This window comes from Colias philodice, chromosome 5 (genome assembly GCF_061535455.1).
Source record: "Colias philodice isolate Cphi_HAF_F1 chromosome 5, ilColPhil1 Martin Lab GWU primary, whole genome shotgun sequence".
Taxonomy (NCBI): domain Eukaryota; kingdom Metazoa; phylum Arthropoda; class Insecta; order Lepidoptera; family Pieridae; genus Colias; species Colias philodice.
Window position 1 is genome coordinate 7,639,258 of NC_143090.1, and position 12,882 is coordinate 7,652,139.

Here is a 12,882-nt window from a genome sequence, read left to right on the forward strand (position 1 = left end):
GGGAGTCGAGGATAAACCGCGAACGCGAAGCTACGCCTAACTTTAACGTTTCCCGCGCAAACCCTAATTTGATCTTGTGTGCATTCGCATAATATAGTGTATTGTGACCTTGTGTGGAAAGGCGACCACTGATCCACAACCTTTGTATAAGTATTTTATTAGTAAAGAACTGATATCCACCCCTGAGTTATCATTTCTGCCTGCTGGCAGTGGCGTACCCCATACCTGAGACGACCTATGTCTATAATTTGTAAATAAAGTCATCTCCTCCTCAATGTTTTTGAATTTACGTGACCTAATCCTATATAAGTAGATATATAACTCGTACTTCAAAAGGATTTTGAAGACATGGTAATAGACTACAGGCCCATGTTGAAAAATTAATATGGGTCATTTGAACCACCAGCACCAGGTGACCTCTCTAGAACGATTTAAGAGCATTAAATAATAAGATTCAGCACTATGCCGTCACTTGTAAGCTGTCCACCTGAGTGCTATAAAATAAATACAGAAACTTGCATGCTATCTACTTATGTAGGAATGTATGTTGAAGCTTATCTAAGAAAATATTACATCAATGCGATTGAAGACACTTGTAAGCTGTCCACCTGAGTGCAGATGAGAATTCAAAAGTACAGGTAGAGAGTTTTTCCTCTTGTCTCCATGATTTTTGAACGGCGTTGCGGAATAATGGATTAAAAGCAGTATAGAAAGAGTATGACACAGATGCCGTTCAAAATCAAATGACCGCAAATTTACCCCGGCAATTGTCGAAAAATAAAAATAAATTCCGACTTTGTGGACCACCATTTTTGTACGGCATCTGTGTCATACTATTTCAATACTGCTTTTAATCTATTATTCTGCAACGCCGTACATAAATCATGGAGACAAGAGGAAAAAATCTCTACCTGTACTTTTGAATTCTCATCTGCACTCAGGTGGACAGCTTACAAGTGTCTTCAACCGCATTGATGTAATATTTTCTTAGATAAGCTTCAACATACATTCCTATATTTAAAGTAGATAGCATGCAAGTTTCTGTATTTATTTTATAGCATAATATTATATACTGATACCTTTACATAATATTTCATTATATTATAATAAAAACCTAATTCTCGTGTCACAATGTTAGTCTGCATACTCCTCCGAAACGGGTGGACCGATTCTCATGAAATTTTCTGTGCATATCGGGTAAGTCTGAGAATCGGCCAACATCTATTTTTCATATGTACCACGGGCGAAGCCGGGGCGGACCGCTAGTATTATAATAAAAACTTAACAAGTCTTAGCAACGGATTAAAAGTCACAAATATTGAATATTTAATTTTAATCATAAAAAAATAAAGACAATTACATAATAAGGGAAATTACACTTGAGATAATATATTTAATTCAAATACAGAACTAAGATCTACAAACTTATTGTTAGATTGAATAAAAATTAAATAAAATCACAATATTTTTTCAAGAAGTTACATAAAAATAATCCAACATTGGTCGAAATAACAAAAAACTCTAAGGTCAGGTGGGGTAAGAGGAACATATTTCATTTCCAGTAAAATATTTTGACTGCTAGGAACAACATTTATAGCTTTTTAAGATGTTTGAAACACACAGAACTTACCTTTATGTATTAGCTTCCCGTAGGCTAAATGTCATTACTCTAATAACAGTTCTTACGAAGATATTGACATTAATGTCAAGATTGAGTAATCGTTCCTCTTCCCCCTTACAAGGGGTAAGAGGGACAGTCATTGTATTTCCTAAGATTGGAGTTTGAATTAAAATATTCGTTGCTAAATGTTCGTTAATTTGTAGATAGAATGTCTTTGGTCAATATTAGATCTTAATGTCGATGAAATAAGGTATAATTTGGAATAAAAAACAAGAATACATCAATTCGGGGTAAGAGGGACATACAGGTTCGATCAGGGGTGGCAAACTAAAAAGAAGTCGACTAGTTATAATTCTATTTTTATTTAATCATACATAGTAATGGTAAACAGTCTGTCCCTAACTAGTTTTCCTAGTTAGTTACTCTTTAAAAATAACAATGGCACTATGTGATGAGATCAATATTGCGAATCAATATTTTAATTCATCTATTTAGAACCTTCTCCTTTTTAAGAAGTCAGTTAAAAATATAAATGATCTTCTTGATCCAAAAGAAATTCTTTGGAATTTCTGGAATTTTGAGACAGGCGAACTTAGCGAAACTTGGCGAATAGTGGTGCTTGCATCACTGTGTTCCGGTTTGGTGGTGAGATGAGGCCCTGAAGTAATTACTGGCACAGGAGGCATAATCCTTTAGGCCAGCAACGCACTTGTGACTCCTCTGGAGTTGCGAATGTCCATGGGCGGCGGAAATCGCTTAACATCAGGTGATCCGTATGCTCGTTTGCCCGCCTATTAAATAAAAAAAAAATATAAAAAAAACACATGAGCGAGAATTTTTTAGTTATAATTTAAAATTGTAATAGGTACAGAACAGTCAGTCACTTCTTTTCATTTTATCCACATATAATTATAAATTAATCAAAATGTTGGTCACCCCTCACACGGGGGAAGAGAAACATATGTTCCTCTTTCACCGTCAATAGTGAGCCTCTTACCCCAGCTATTGTTTTTGAAGTCTAGGATTTTCAAGCGAAAGAAACTCACAATATTTAGTTGTTTCTTAACTAAAATGATTAATAAAAGAAATACTTACAGTTTTCTCCGTGTATCAGGATATTTAAAATATTTCTAGCACACTTTTATCACTAAAATATGGGTTCGCAAAAAAACGAGCCAACTTGGTGTTAGCCGAATTCGCAACTGTCAAATTTGTTTACATTTTTTGTGATGTCTGTGCTACGTAGCGACATCTACTCAAAACCACTCAAACTAATTCGCCTTCACTTTTTTATCGACGGAAAGTACATAGTCATAAACGCTTCGGTTTACTAGTTATGGTCTCTAGGCCCTCTTCCCCCAGTGACCCTCTTACCCCACCTGACCTTAGAACAATAATTTCTATGTAAATATGACATAATATTATGTAATGTATATTATTTATTTTTTACAAGAATTCATAACTTTTATCATGTACCTGCAGTTTTCTAGAATTCTTAAAATATACAATAAGCAAATTTTAATAGTATACTGTATAAGTAATTCTAAATCCAAGCTCTTTTAAGAAAACGCATTATTAAGGATTGGACACAGAATAAAATACTCTGAAAGAAGCTTAATTGTAAATTTTAGTAAGCAAAAATTCATGTCCATATTTATATTATGCATACAATACACTAAACACTAAAGGATAAAATTCCAAGAAACCTGCACAAAAATTGCTAGTACAATTTACAATTAACTATATCCACTATATATTTTTTCCATCGATCTATTATTTTTTGTTCTTTGAAAATCAGCAAATAGAAGTAACATGCAGAAGCATTGTATATTTTAAAATAAGTAAATTACTTTTGATGTTATAATGGATCATTTAATTGCTATAACACTTTAATAATTACAAATGTTAAAATCTTTTAAAAGGTACACTTTGAACACCAATAGTTGTTTTTCTTATATAATTTCCCACTGGTAGTTGATATACTATAAATATTTATAAGGTAATGTTGACACCTTTAAAACATACCTGTATTAGACTATCTACTTTAAAGAAAAAGGGATCTAGGCCTTTTATCCATATGAAGTTACGCAGAGCAAATTAAAATATATTTAGTTACAAAAATAAACCGCATATTATACAAATATAAGCTCAGTGCTTCTAACAATTAACATTTAATGATCTCAAACACGATAAATCGAAAATCTTAACCTTCCTGTCCAAAATCTTCCATGAACTTCTTCAATTTGATCATATCTTCATCGTTGACTGTTGGTTTAGATGTTGCGAGCGAGCGTAACATATCAGACATAGTGACAGGTGGTTCCCCTAGTTTGTCGCTTGGTACATCCATCCAGGTCATTTCCAGAGCTCCCGGGTCACCAGGGGAACATGGCGTCAACAAATCATTAACAATCAAATCAGGATCAGTTGGACTGGGGCCAGTGACTTTCTTGAAATGAGTTGCCGATTGCACTTTTCGTACAGGCTGCATCAACGCATCTCGCACAACAATACTGATATCAGCTCCGGAATAACCTTCAGTTTTAGTCGCCAACACCTTTATATCTTGCTCGGACAGCATGTGTCGTGTATTACCCAAATGCAATTTAAACATATCAAGTCTGGCATGCTCCTCTGGTAGAGCTATGTAGATACGCTTCTCAAATCGCCTTCTGATAGCAGCGTCGAGCACCCAAGGTATATTTGTAGCCCCAAGTACGAGAATACCATCCATATCATTACCCACTCCTTGCATTTGTACCAGAAACTCTGTCTTAATTCTACGAGCCGATTCTGACTCGTTATCAGATCGAGATGAACACAAGGAATCAATTTCATCAATAAATATAATGCTGGGCTTATGCTGCCTGGCCAGTTCAAAGAGATTTCTCACCAACTTTTCAGACTCACCAAGCCATTTAGATACAAGATCAGATGAAGACACTGAGAAGAAAGTAGAATTGTTTGCTTCTGTAGCTACAGCCTTGGCTAAATAAGATTTACCAGTACCAGGTGGGCCAAACAAGAGAATACCCTTCCAAGGTATTCTTTTCCCTGTGAATAAATGCGGAAACTTAATAGGCAAGATCACTGCCTCTTTTAGGGCTTCCTTAGCTGCTTCGAGGCCAGCTACATCGCTCCATTTGACATGTGGTTTCTCAACCACTATGGCACCTTCTAGTTTACCCTGTAACTTTTTCTTTTCTGGATCATCGGAGTCACTGTCACTATCGCTCTTCTTTTCATCACTCTTTGAGTTGGATTCACCTGCCTTTACTGGCTTTTTCTTCTTATCTTTCTTCAGATATTCCTTAAGTTTCTCTGCTCTATCCAAATATTGTAAACATTTAGCTCTTATACTCTCTTTAGCTCTCTCACCTTGAGCCTCATACTTCACTGCATGGAGGAAGTATTCCACGCCATGTTCATATAGTCTTAAGGCTTCCTCGTAATTTTTGTTTTTATCCTCCTCTGTAGCTTTAGTGACAAGATCGATGGCCTTTTGCAAGGTATTGGATGAGGTCATCTTAAACCCTTTTTGTTACCTGAAAGTATATACTTAATGATGAAATAAATACATTTTCAATAAAAAAGACTATTCTTTAATCAAATAAACAATTAAACAAACTTTAATTGAGTTGATAGAGTCCTCAATAAGTGAGTCATCTACCAAATATGCGAAGTATTTTAAATTATTATTTCGGATTATTTCATCGTTATACGTCCAAATAGTTTACAAAATAGAACAAAAATTTGCTGATGATAGCAGAAACATAATAGAAATCAAATCAAATGTTTCTTCGAATAATAATTATGACGAATCCAAAATTACCAATGACGATAGTACTGTATTGTATAGTATAGTACAAGCATTGATATTATACGTACCATTCAAGATAATCTATATATTTTTAATCCCAAGTATTTGCTCCGCAGAGGATAATGGATAATTTTAACTTAGCAAAATGAGAATTATTTTAACATCAAAATCCTGTTTTTCGTCAAACATAAACTGACATATTGTGTTGAAAATATTTGACGTTTCTCTTTTTTTAATTTTTATAATCCCGAATGATCTGTATACAAGGCTTTTTGAATACATGCCAGTGAAGAAGTTGCACCTGATTCACTGATCGGTTTTCTTTACGGCATCTATACTAATATTATAAAGCTGAAGAGTTTGTTTGTTCGAACGCGCTTAACTCAGGAACTACTGGTCCTATTTGAAAAATTATTTCGGTGTTAGATAGCCCATTCATCGAGGAAGGCTAATATGTAATAGGTAGGCTATATATCATCACGCTAAGACCTACAGGAGCGGAGCCACGCAGGTGAAACCGCGAAGCGCAGCTAGTTAAATATAATTTACAAAATAACCTAGCAACATAATATCTCCTGCGGTAACTAGGTAGGTACATAGTTGTTTTAAAACTGATTATGGCGACGACAAAATATTATAATTCTTATGCTCTGTACATAACAAAACCAATTCGAAACATAATAATTTCAATTTTTAGTTTTATAGTATCTATAGAAATGCTCTTATTATATTTTGAAAATTAAAATATATTTGGATCTTTTTTTTTTGGCAGCATTTGTAGTTTACAAACTACCTACATGACATCTTACGACTTACCATGGCGAAGCCACCGCTACAGCCATCCATGTTAAAATAATTTAATTACAGACTCTAAAGACTCAAATCTTTCCTCTATCTACATTACCTACAATTTATCAGTATTTTACAAATGCAATAACTATCCAATTTATGTACTTATTCTTTTAAAATTTACTTAATAATATTTTTAATGTTTCTAGGTTGTTAACATAAGAGTGTTTGTTACAATAGGGCTGCCGTGAACAAAATGTATAAAAATCTGTTAATAAATGATTAAAAAAGAAGTACATATATTGTACAATACAATACTTGTAGTGATATAAAGCAGTTTTGATTAAATATTTAATGTTTTACATCATTAAAGACTTATAAACTTATAAATTCATGAGGTCAACAAAGCTTTATACAATTTGAATTTCCCTACATATTTCTTCACTTCCTCTTTAGGATATGGCTTGAGCGCTAAGCAGGTTGGAATATTTTCTGGCTGTTCAATCCATAACTTATGATCAATTGAATTTTCTTTTAACTTTTCCGCAATCTTTTTAAGGGATTCTTCATTCGGTACCTAAAATTATAAATATTTATGTTAGTTATAGTATCTAATAAAGTTAAAATAAAGAGCAATTTTGAAATCATTATAGCCCATAAAAGTTAAATGCAATATAAACAATTTTCAAGCATATCATTTTGAAGCAGTTAGAACTGCACAAACTATCGTCTAACTTTAATATTTTATATGCATTTACTTACTTCTAATACTACTTTATGCATATTATCTAAATCACCTAAGTAATTGATAGTGTTTTCATCATCTCTATATACATGAAGAACAGCTGTGGAAGCATGGCAGGCCTGCGCCACCAGGGCACCGATAGACCAACCCAAGTCTTTTAGTAAATCGCTCCTAAGTAAAATATATTGGACGGTTGAGCTCGACATAATTTAATAACTTCCGTAATCAATATAAAGTTTGATCAGTATAATTATAAGTAACGGCTATGGGATCACTTAGACGAGTAATTTCAATGTTCTGTGAATATCATGTTCAATAGCTTTATTCAATAATAATTCCTAAATGTAATTAAATTAAATTTCATTGAGTTATAAATATAAAATAAAAAAATAGAGGGCTCTGAAACTTCTGAAAGTTCTCAGCAGCTATCAAATGTCAATGTCAAATGTCAAACACAGATAAGTGATAACATACCAGAAAGGGTCACAGACTGTCATAGACAGGCGAATTTGACAAAGAGACCTTCAAGAGGAAATATAACTTTATAAAAAATAAAAATATAAAATGATTATATTCTATCCCTGCATTATTATAAACCCAATTATATAGTTGATGAATCACGTAATATAATATTGACGTGATAACGTTTTTAAAATCGTTTTAGTCGGGTGACATGTTCAGAAACTTGTGTCACACCAAAACCTCACGAGCGCGATCGCAGGTATAACGAGAGAGAGACGGACCGATCTCCCGTCTCATCTCGAGCGCTGCCACTGCATTATGCTATCACGTAAACATCTCGATCGTAAGCCTACTTTAAAAACAACTAATTTTTTTATTTAAATTAATCAAAAAACTAAAAAAAGACGTGTGGCACTCGGTCACTGCCGCGGTAAAGCTATTGCATGCTATCAGCTATGCCTTCAAGCCACACCTCCACGCCCGTCGGAGTGGGGAGCGTGAGATTTTTTCGTTACAGAATTTCTGGATTCGGTCCCCGCGCTCAAGGCCCGCGATAGAAGCTATGCAATAAGCTTAACTAGAAAATAGCTCATTATTTTCTCTTGTCTGAAATTTGATACCAGATAATATTATAAGAGCGAGCGCGCACGAGCCACTTTGTCTCCGCAACTATTTTGTCTCTCCCATCAATTTGTATGGGGAGTTGCGTCGCTACGTGCGCGCACTTTCATACTAGCCCATAGGTGGGAGAGACAAAATAGTTGCGGAGACAAAGTTGCTCGTGCGCGCACTGTCTAAAATACAAATAGGTACATGAATAGTAATATATTATGATGCACTAAACTAAAGTGTTAATTTTTCTACAACTACAATGGATAAAATCCGTGGTTATAATATATTGTACACACCCGTGGTAAAGTCCATTTCAAGAAAGAAGTCCCGCAGACGCAGCGCTGTATGCGCGCGTAATAATTTTGGCAGGGTTAAATGTGGGGAAATCTGTGGGGGAAAGTATGTATCTTTCATTTAATTTCATTTTATAACCTACTACGACTCGAATATTTAGATAAAAACAATTGATATATATGTATTGGCCGATCTCCCCATCTCTTAAATTAGTTCCATATTCCTCATTTGCAAATGCAGATAGTTTAAAACTAAATATAAATCAAAATATTTTATAGTTGGAATTTACCGTACCCCCTCCATTCCAGTTAACAATTCTTTCCTTTCTTCGTTAGATACTCTACTCCAAACCTTTAGCAATAAACCCATAGCTGTGGTGGCTGGAGATCTTAATATCGACATTTGCAACCCAACAACTCAGCAATCCATAGACTACTTATGTATCATGTCATCTCACTGTTTACTTCCTACTATTACTAAACCTACACGCGGCGAAACGTGTCTCGATCACATTTTTATTAAGGCGTCTGGAAAAATTTATGGCTCAATATGTCAATCCAGTATTACTGATCACGATATTGTTATAGCTCAAGTTGTGAAGACAAAGCAATTTCAAAAAGAACCTCGATGGCGAATGAAAATTGAAATTGACGCTCTTATAAACACACTTAAATCTATTAACTGGAAGGAAACTGTCTATTCCGCTCAAGTTAATGAGGCATCCTCGTCTTTTTATGAAATATTATCTAAAAGCATAGAAAAGTACTCGGTAAAAGTGGTAATAAGTCGCAAATTCACAAATCTTAAGCCTTGGATCACACCTGGCTTAATTCGTTGCATAAGACATCGAGATAAACTACACAAAGATTCCAAGCTTTTTCCTAACGATCTACTCCGTCAACACATATTTAAAAGATACAGAAACTTCTGCAATAAAGTTCTCCGAAATGTCAAAATACAGTACAATAGTAATCTTATAGAACAAAATAAATCTAACACAAAAATGCTATGGAAAACCATCAAAAATATAAGCCAAACTACAAATCAGTCGAACTCTCCGATCGAACTCCTCAAAATTAATAGTGACGTTAACAGCTCCCTTCACATTTGTAACAAATATTTTACTTCAGTCGGGAAAACTCTATCTGACAAAATCCTCAATAAACTAAACACATCTCAAGAAGCTTTAATAAAATCCTATGAAATAAGTAACTCTGCTTCGCAATCCTTCTTCCTCCCCCCAACCGACGAAACAGAAGTACGTAAAGTTATAATCAGTATGAATAATGATAGCTCTCCTGGTATAGATAATCTCACAGTCCAAACGATAAAAGCCATTCTTCCTGAAATCATCAATCCTCTTACATACATATACAATTTAAGCTTAGAATCGGGAGTGTTTCCAAACTGCTGGAAAACAGCAGTTGTAATACCAATTTATAAAAGTGGAACAAAAAATCACCCGGAAAACTACAGACCTATAGCCTTATTAAGTATTCTCGGAAAAGGTCTGGAAAAAATCGTGAACTACAGACTGACTTCATACCTAGATAAATTTCAACTCATTTCAGACAACCAATTTGGATTCAGAAAAAATAAATCTACTGAACATGCAATTTCTTTGCTCTCCAACACCATATCTTCAGAAAACGGAAACTGTTGCATTGGCGTCTTCTTAGACCTAGCTAAAGCATTCGACACAATATCTCTCGGATTACTTGTAAAGAAACTAGAGTCAATTGGTATTAGAGACACCTCATTAAATTGGTTCAGGAGCTATTTAACTGACCGCAGGCAATGTGTTAAAATTGACAAAAAGCTTAGCTCCGAACTAAAAATAGAATTCGGCGTTCCTCAGGGAAGCGTTCTCGGTCCAACCCTTTTTATTATTTACATCAATGACATACTAAAACTGTCAATAAAAAACTCCCACTTAATAGCTTACGCTGACGACACTGCCATTATCTTTCATGGTACAGATTGGGAAAACACACACAAGATCGCAGAATCTGGATTATTAGCTATTGTAGAAGCTCTCAATAAAAACCTACTCACTTTAAATCTCCAAAAAACTAAATACTTGTCCTTTAAAAAATCTGCACACACCAAACTTTCGCCAAATCAGTCTATCAAAATTCATTCTTGCACTAGCGACAAAATTATCTATCCAACATGCAATTGTAATCATATTGAGGCCACTACCTCTATCAAGTATTTAGGAGTGACTTTAGACAGTAATTTAAACTATAAACAACATATATATAAGCAGAGGTATCATTAAAAACTAGAAAACTCATCTTCATAATGAAGAAACTTCGTAACTGTACCCCTCTTAATATTTTAAGACAAGTATACACATCTCTGTGTCAATCTGTATTAAACTACAGCATCTCGGTCTGGGCCCTGGGGATGTGCCGCCAAATCTCACATTCTGCAGTTGGTGAGAGCGCAACGTGCACTGATCAAAGTGACGTTAAAAAAACCTTATAGATTCCCTACTAACGAACTATATCGGGAGTTTAATGTACTACGTGTTCGTCAATTATACATATTATCAGCAGTCTGCCTAACCCATAAATCTGTAGCTTCGCGCCCCGATTACAAAGAACTAACAAGAAAAAGAACTTTCCGAATCCCACTCCCTGCATACAATTCAAAAATAGCCAGACGAAGCCCATCATATTCACTCATTCACACCTACAACAATGTCTGTAAGGCAAAATCACTGAAGAATTACACCACGCATAAATGTAAGAAAATAATTAAAACCTGGCTCCATGAATTGACGTACAGCGACACCGAAGATCTGGTCTAAAATGTACAATCAACTTATTGATCTCACTCACGTATCCGCCCAGAATCACAAATACTTTCTCACACAAACTTACTCACCCGCTTACATAACACTCACGTATCCGCACAGAATCACATCACTCACTCACGTATCTGCACAGAATCACAAATACTCTCACACCCAAACTTACTCACTCGTATACATAATACATTTACACACACACACAAATACACACACACACATAGTAATCCACTTAGACACATATCGCTAAATTTACTTATCTTTTATATTTTAAATTTAATTATAGTTAAGGTATAACTCGACATATCTAGAAACCTGTACTCCGTTTTGATACCCAAGATACAGGCAACAGCCTAGTTTGGGTCTCCTGTAAGTAATGATGAAATGTTTAAATTTTTTTGGTAAATAAAGATTTTTATTTTATTATTTTTTTTTATTTGACCGCGGGACTTCTTTCTTGAAATGGACTCTACACACACATTTCTGTACGACCACAGATCTACTTGTGTTGTGCGACAATGACAGTTGACAATAGAACTTGAAATCAGAATTCAGATTTCAGAAATGCCAAAATTGACAAATGAAGATTGAAAATTTACAAACGGTGTGCTGAGGGTTGAGACGCTTTATTAGTGAATATCAAAATAGAAAACATATTTTTGTACGTGCGATTCTACTATAATATGGCGTCAGGCTTAGAAAATTACATAAATCAAACAGTATCAGTGATAACTGCTGATGGGCGAAATTTTATCGGCACGCTAAAAGGCTTTGACCAGACTATAAACATTATTTTGGACGAGTCACATGAAAGAGTATTTTCGTCCTCGACAGGAGTAGCACAAGTTGTGTTGGGATTGCACATTATTCGAGGAGACAATATTGCAATTGTGGGCCAAATTGATGAATCAATAGACAGCAGACTAGATCTAGGAAATATTAAAGCAGAACCTCTAGGACCAATAGTACATTAATTTACCATATAGGTATTATTTCTAAGTATATTTTAATAAACGAGTGATAATGGTTTCATGTGTATTTTACTCTTAATATTCTGCATCCACTTATTTTCAGATATTGTTATTGAACAAGTAGGAAGGCTCACCAACTTATGCCTTCATAGTATGCTTGAGAAATAGCTAATAAAAATAATACTTTATATTATTACTAGCTGTGCTCCGCGGTTTGCTCAGCATTTGCTCAGCTCCTGTTGGTCTTAGCGTGATGATATATACCCTATAGCCTACCTTGATAAATGGGCTATCTAACACCGAAAGAATTTTTTAAATCGGACCAGTAGTTCCTGAGATAAGCGCGTTCAAACAAACAAACCCTTCAGCTTTATAATATTAGTATAGATTGGAAACCATATTGTACATGCCTTTGAGGTAATTTTAAGATCTTAGTTTCCACATTACCACACTCACAATAAACACAGTGACCAAGTGTTGGGTTAATAAGAATACACATAATGAATAATTTTAAATTGTCAAGTATGCATGGTGAATTAAATAACAATATTTAGAATATTCAAATAGAGAGTGACCACTGAAAATTTATAATATTTATACAATTAACCTAACTACCAGTGTTGTTGTCTTTGTGGTTACTCTCGGTGGGATATATCTCTAAATTCAAATCATTTTCAATGTATCCTTAGATTTAAACAATTGAATAGTCTTAAGAATTATTTAATTGATGAACTAAGTAAAATAAAGGTCAGA

General features: G+C 34.5%; 3 protein-coding genes across 5 annotated transcripts in view; 1 reads left to right on the top strand and 2 right to left on the bottom strand.

Moving 5' to 3' along the window:
* Vps4 (vacuolar protein sorting 4) overlaps positions 1-5,639 on the bottom strand; it is a 326,101-nt gene extending 320,462 nt beyond the window's left edge. Inside the window, exons 1-3 of one of the 3 annotated variants that reach the window (XR_016315659.1) lie at positions 5,510-5,639; positions 3,006-5,166; positions 1,317-1,521 (exon numbers count right to left, since the gene is read on the bottom strand). Coding sequence is in view for 1 of the 3 variants with exons in the window: in XM_089695669.1 (XP_089551795.1) it covers positions 3,825-5,147 (1,323 nt within the window). In the remaining 2 variants the exon portion in view is untranslated. Of the gene's footprint in view, positions 1-1,316; positions 5,167-5,509 lie in introns of those variants that run through there. The other 2 variants (XR_016315658.1, XM_089695669.1) reach the window with 2 other exon arrangements.
* A 928-nt stretch (positions 5,640-6,567) lies between these two features.
* On the bottom strand, positions 6,568-7,396 carry LOC149488525 (putative peptidyl-tRNA hydrolase PTRHD1). The gene is made up of 2 exons (XM_089695246.1): positions 6,993-7,396; positions 6,568-6,807 (listed from the first exon to the last, which is right to left on the bottom strand). Exons 1-2 carry the CDS (start codon positions 7,179-7,181, stop codon positions 6,622-6,624), a joined length of 375 nt encoding a protein of 124 aa, XP_089551372.1. The 5' UTR covers positions 7,182-7,396; the 3' UTR covers positions 6,568-6,621.
* A 4,283-nt stretch (positions 7,397-11,679) lies between these two features.
* Positions 11,680-12,361, top strand: LOC149488526 (U6 snRNA-associated Sm-like protein LSm8). Its single transcript, XM_089695699.1, has 2 exons — positions 11,680-12,144; positions 12,233-12,361. The coding sequence occupies exon 1, from the start codon at positions 11,842-11,844 to the stop codon at positions 12,130-12,132; it is 291 nt and encodes a 96-aa protein (XP_089551825.1). The 5' UTR covers positions 11,680-11,841; the 3' UTR covers positions 12,133-12,144; positions 12,233-12,361.
* The last annotated feature ends 521 nt before the right edge of the window (positions 12,362-12,882 follow it).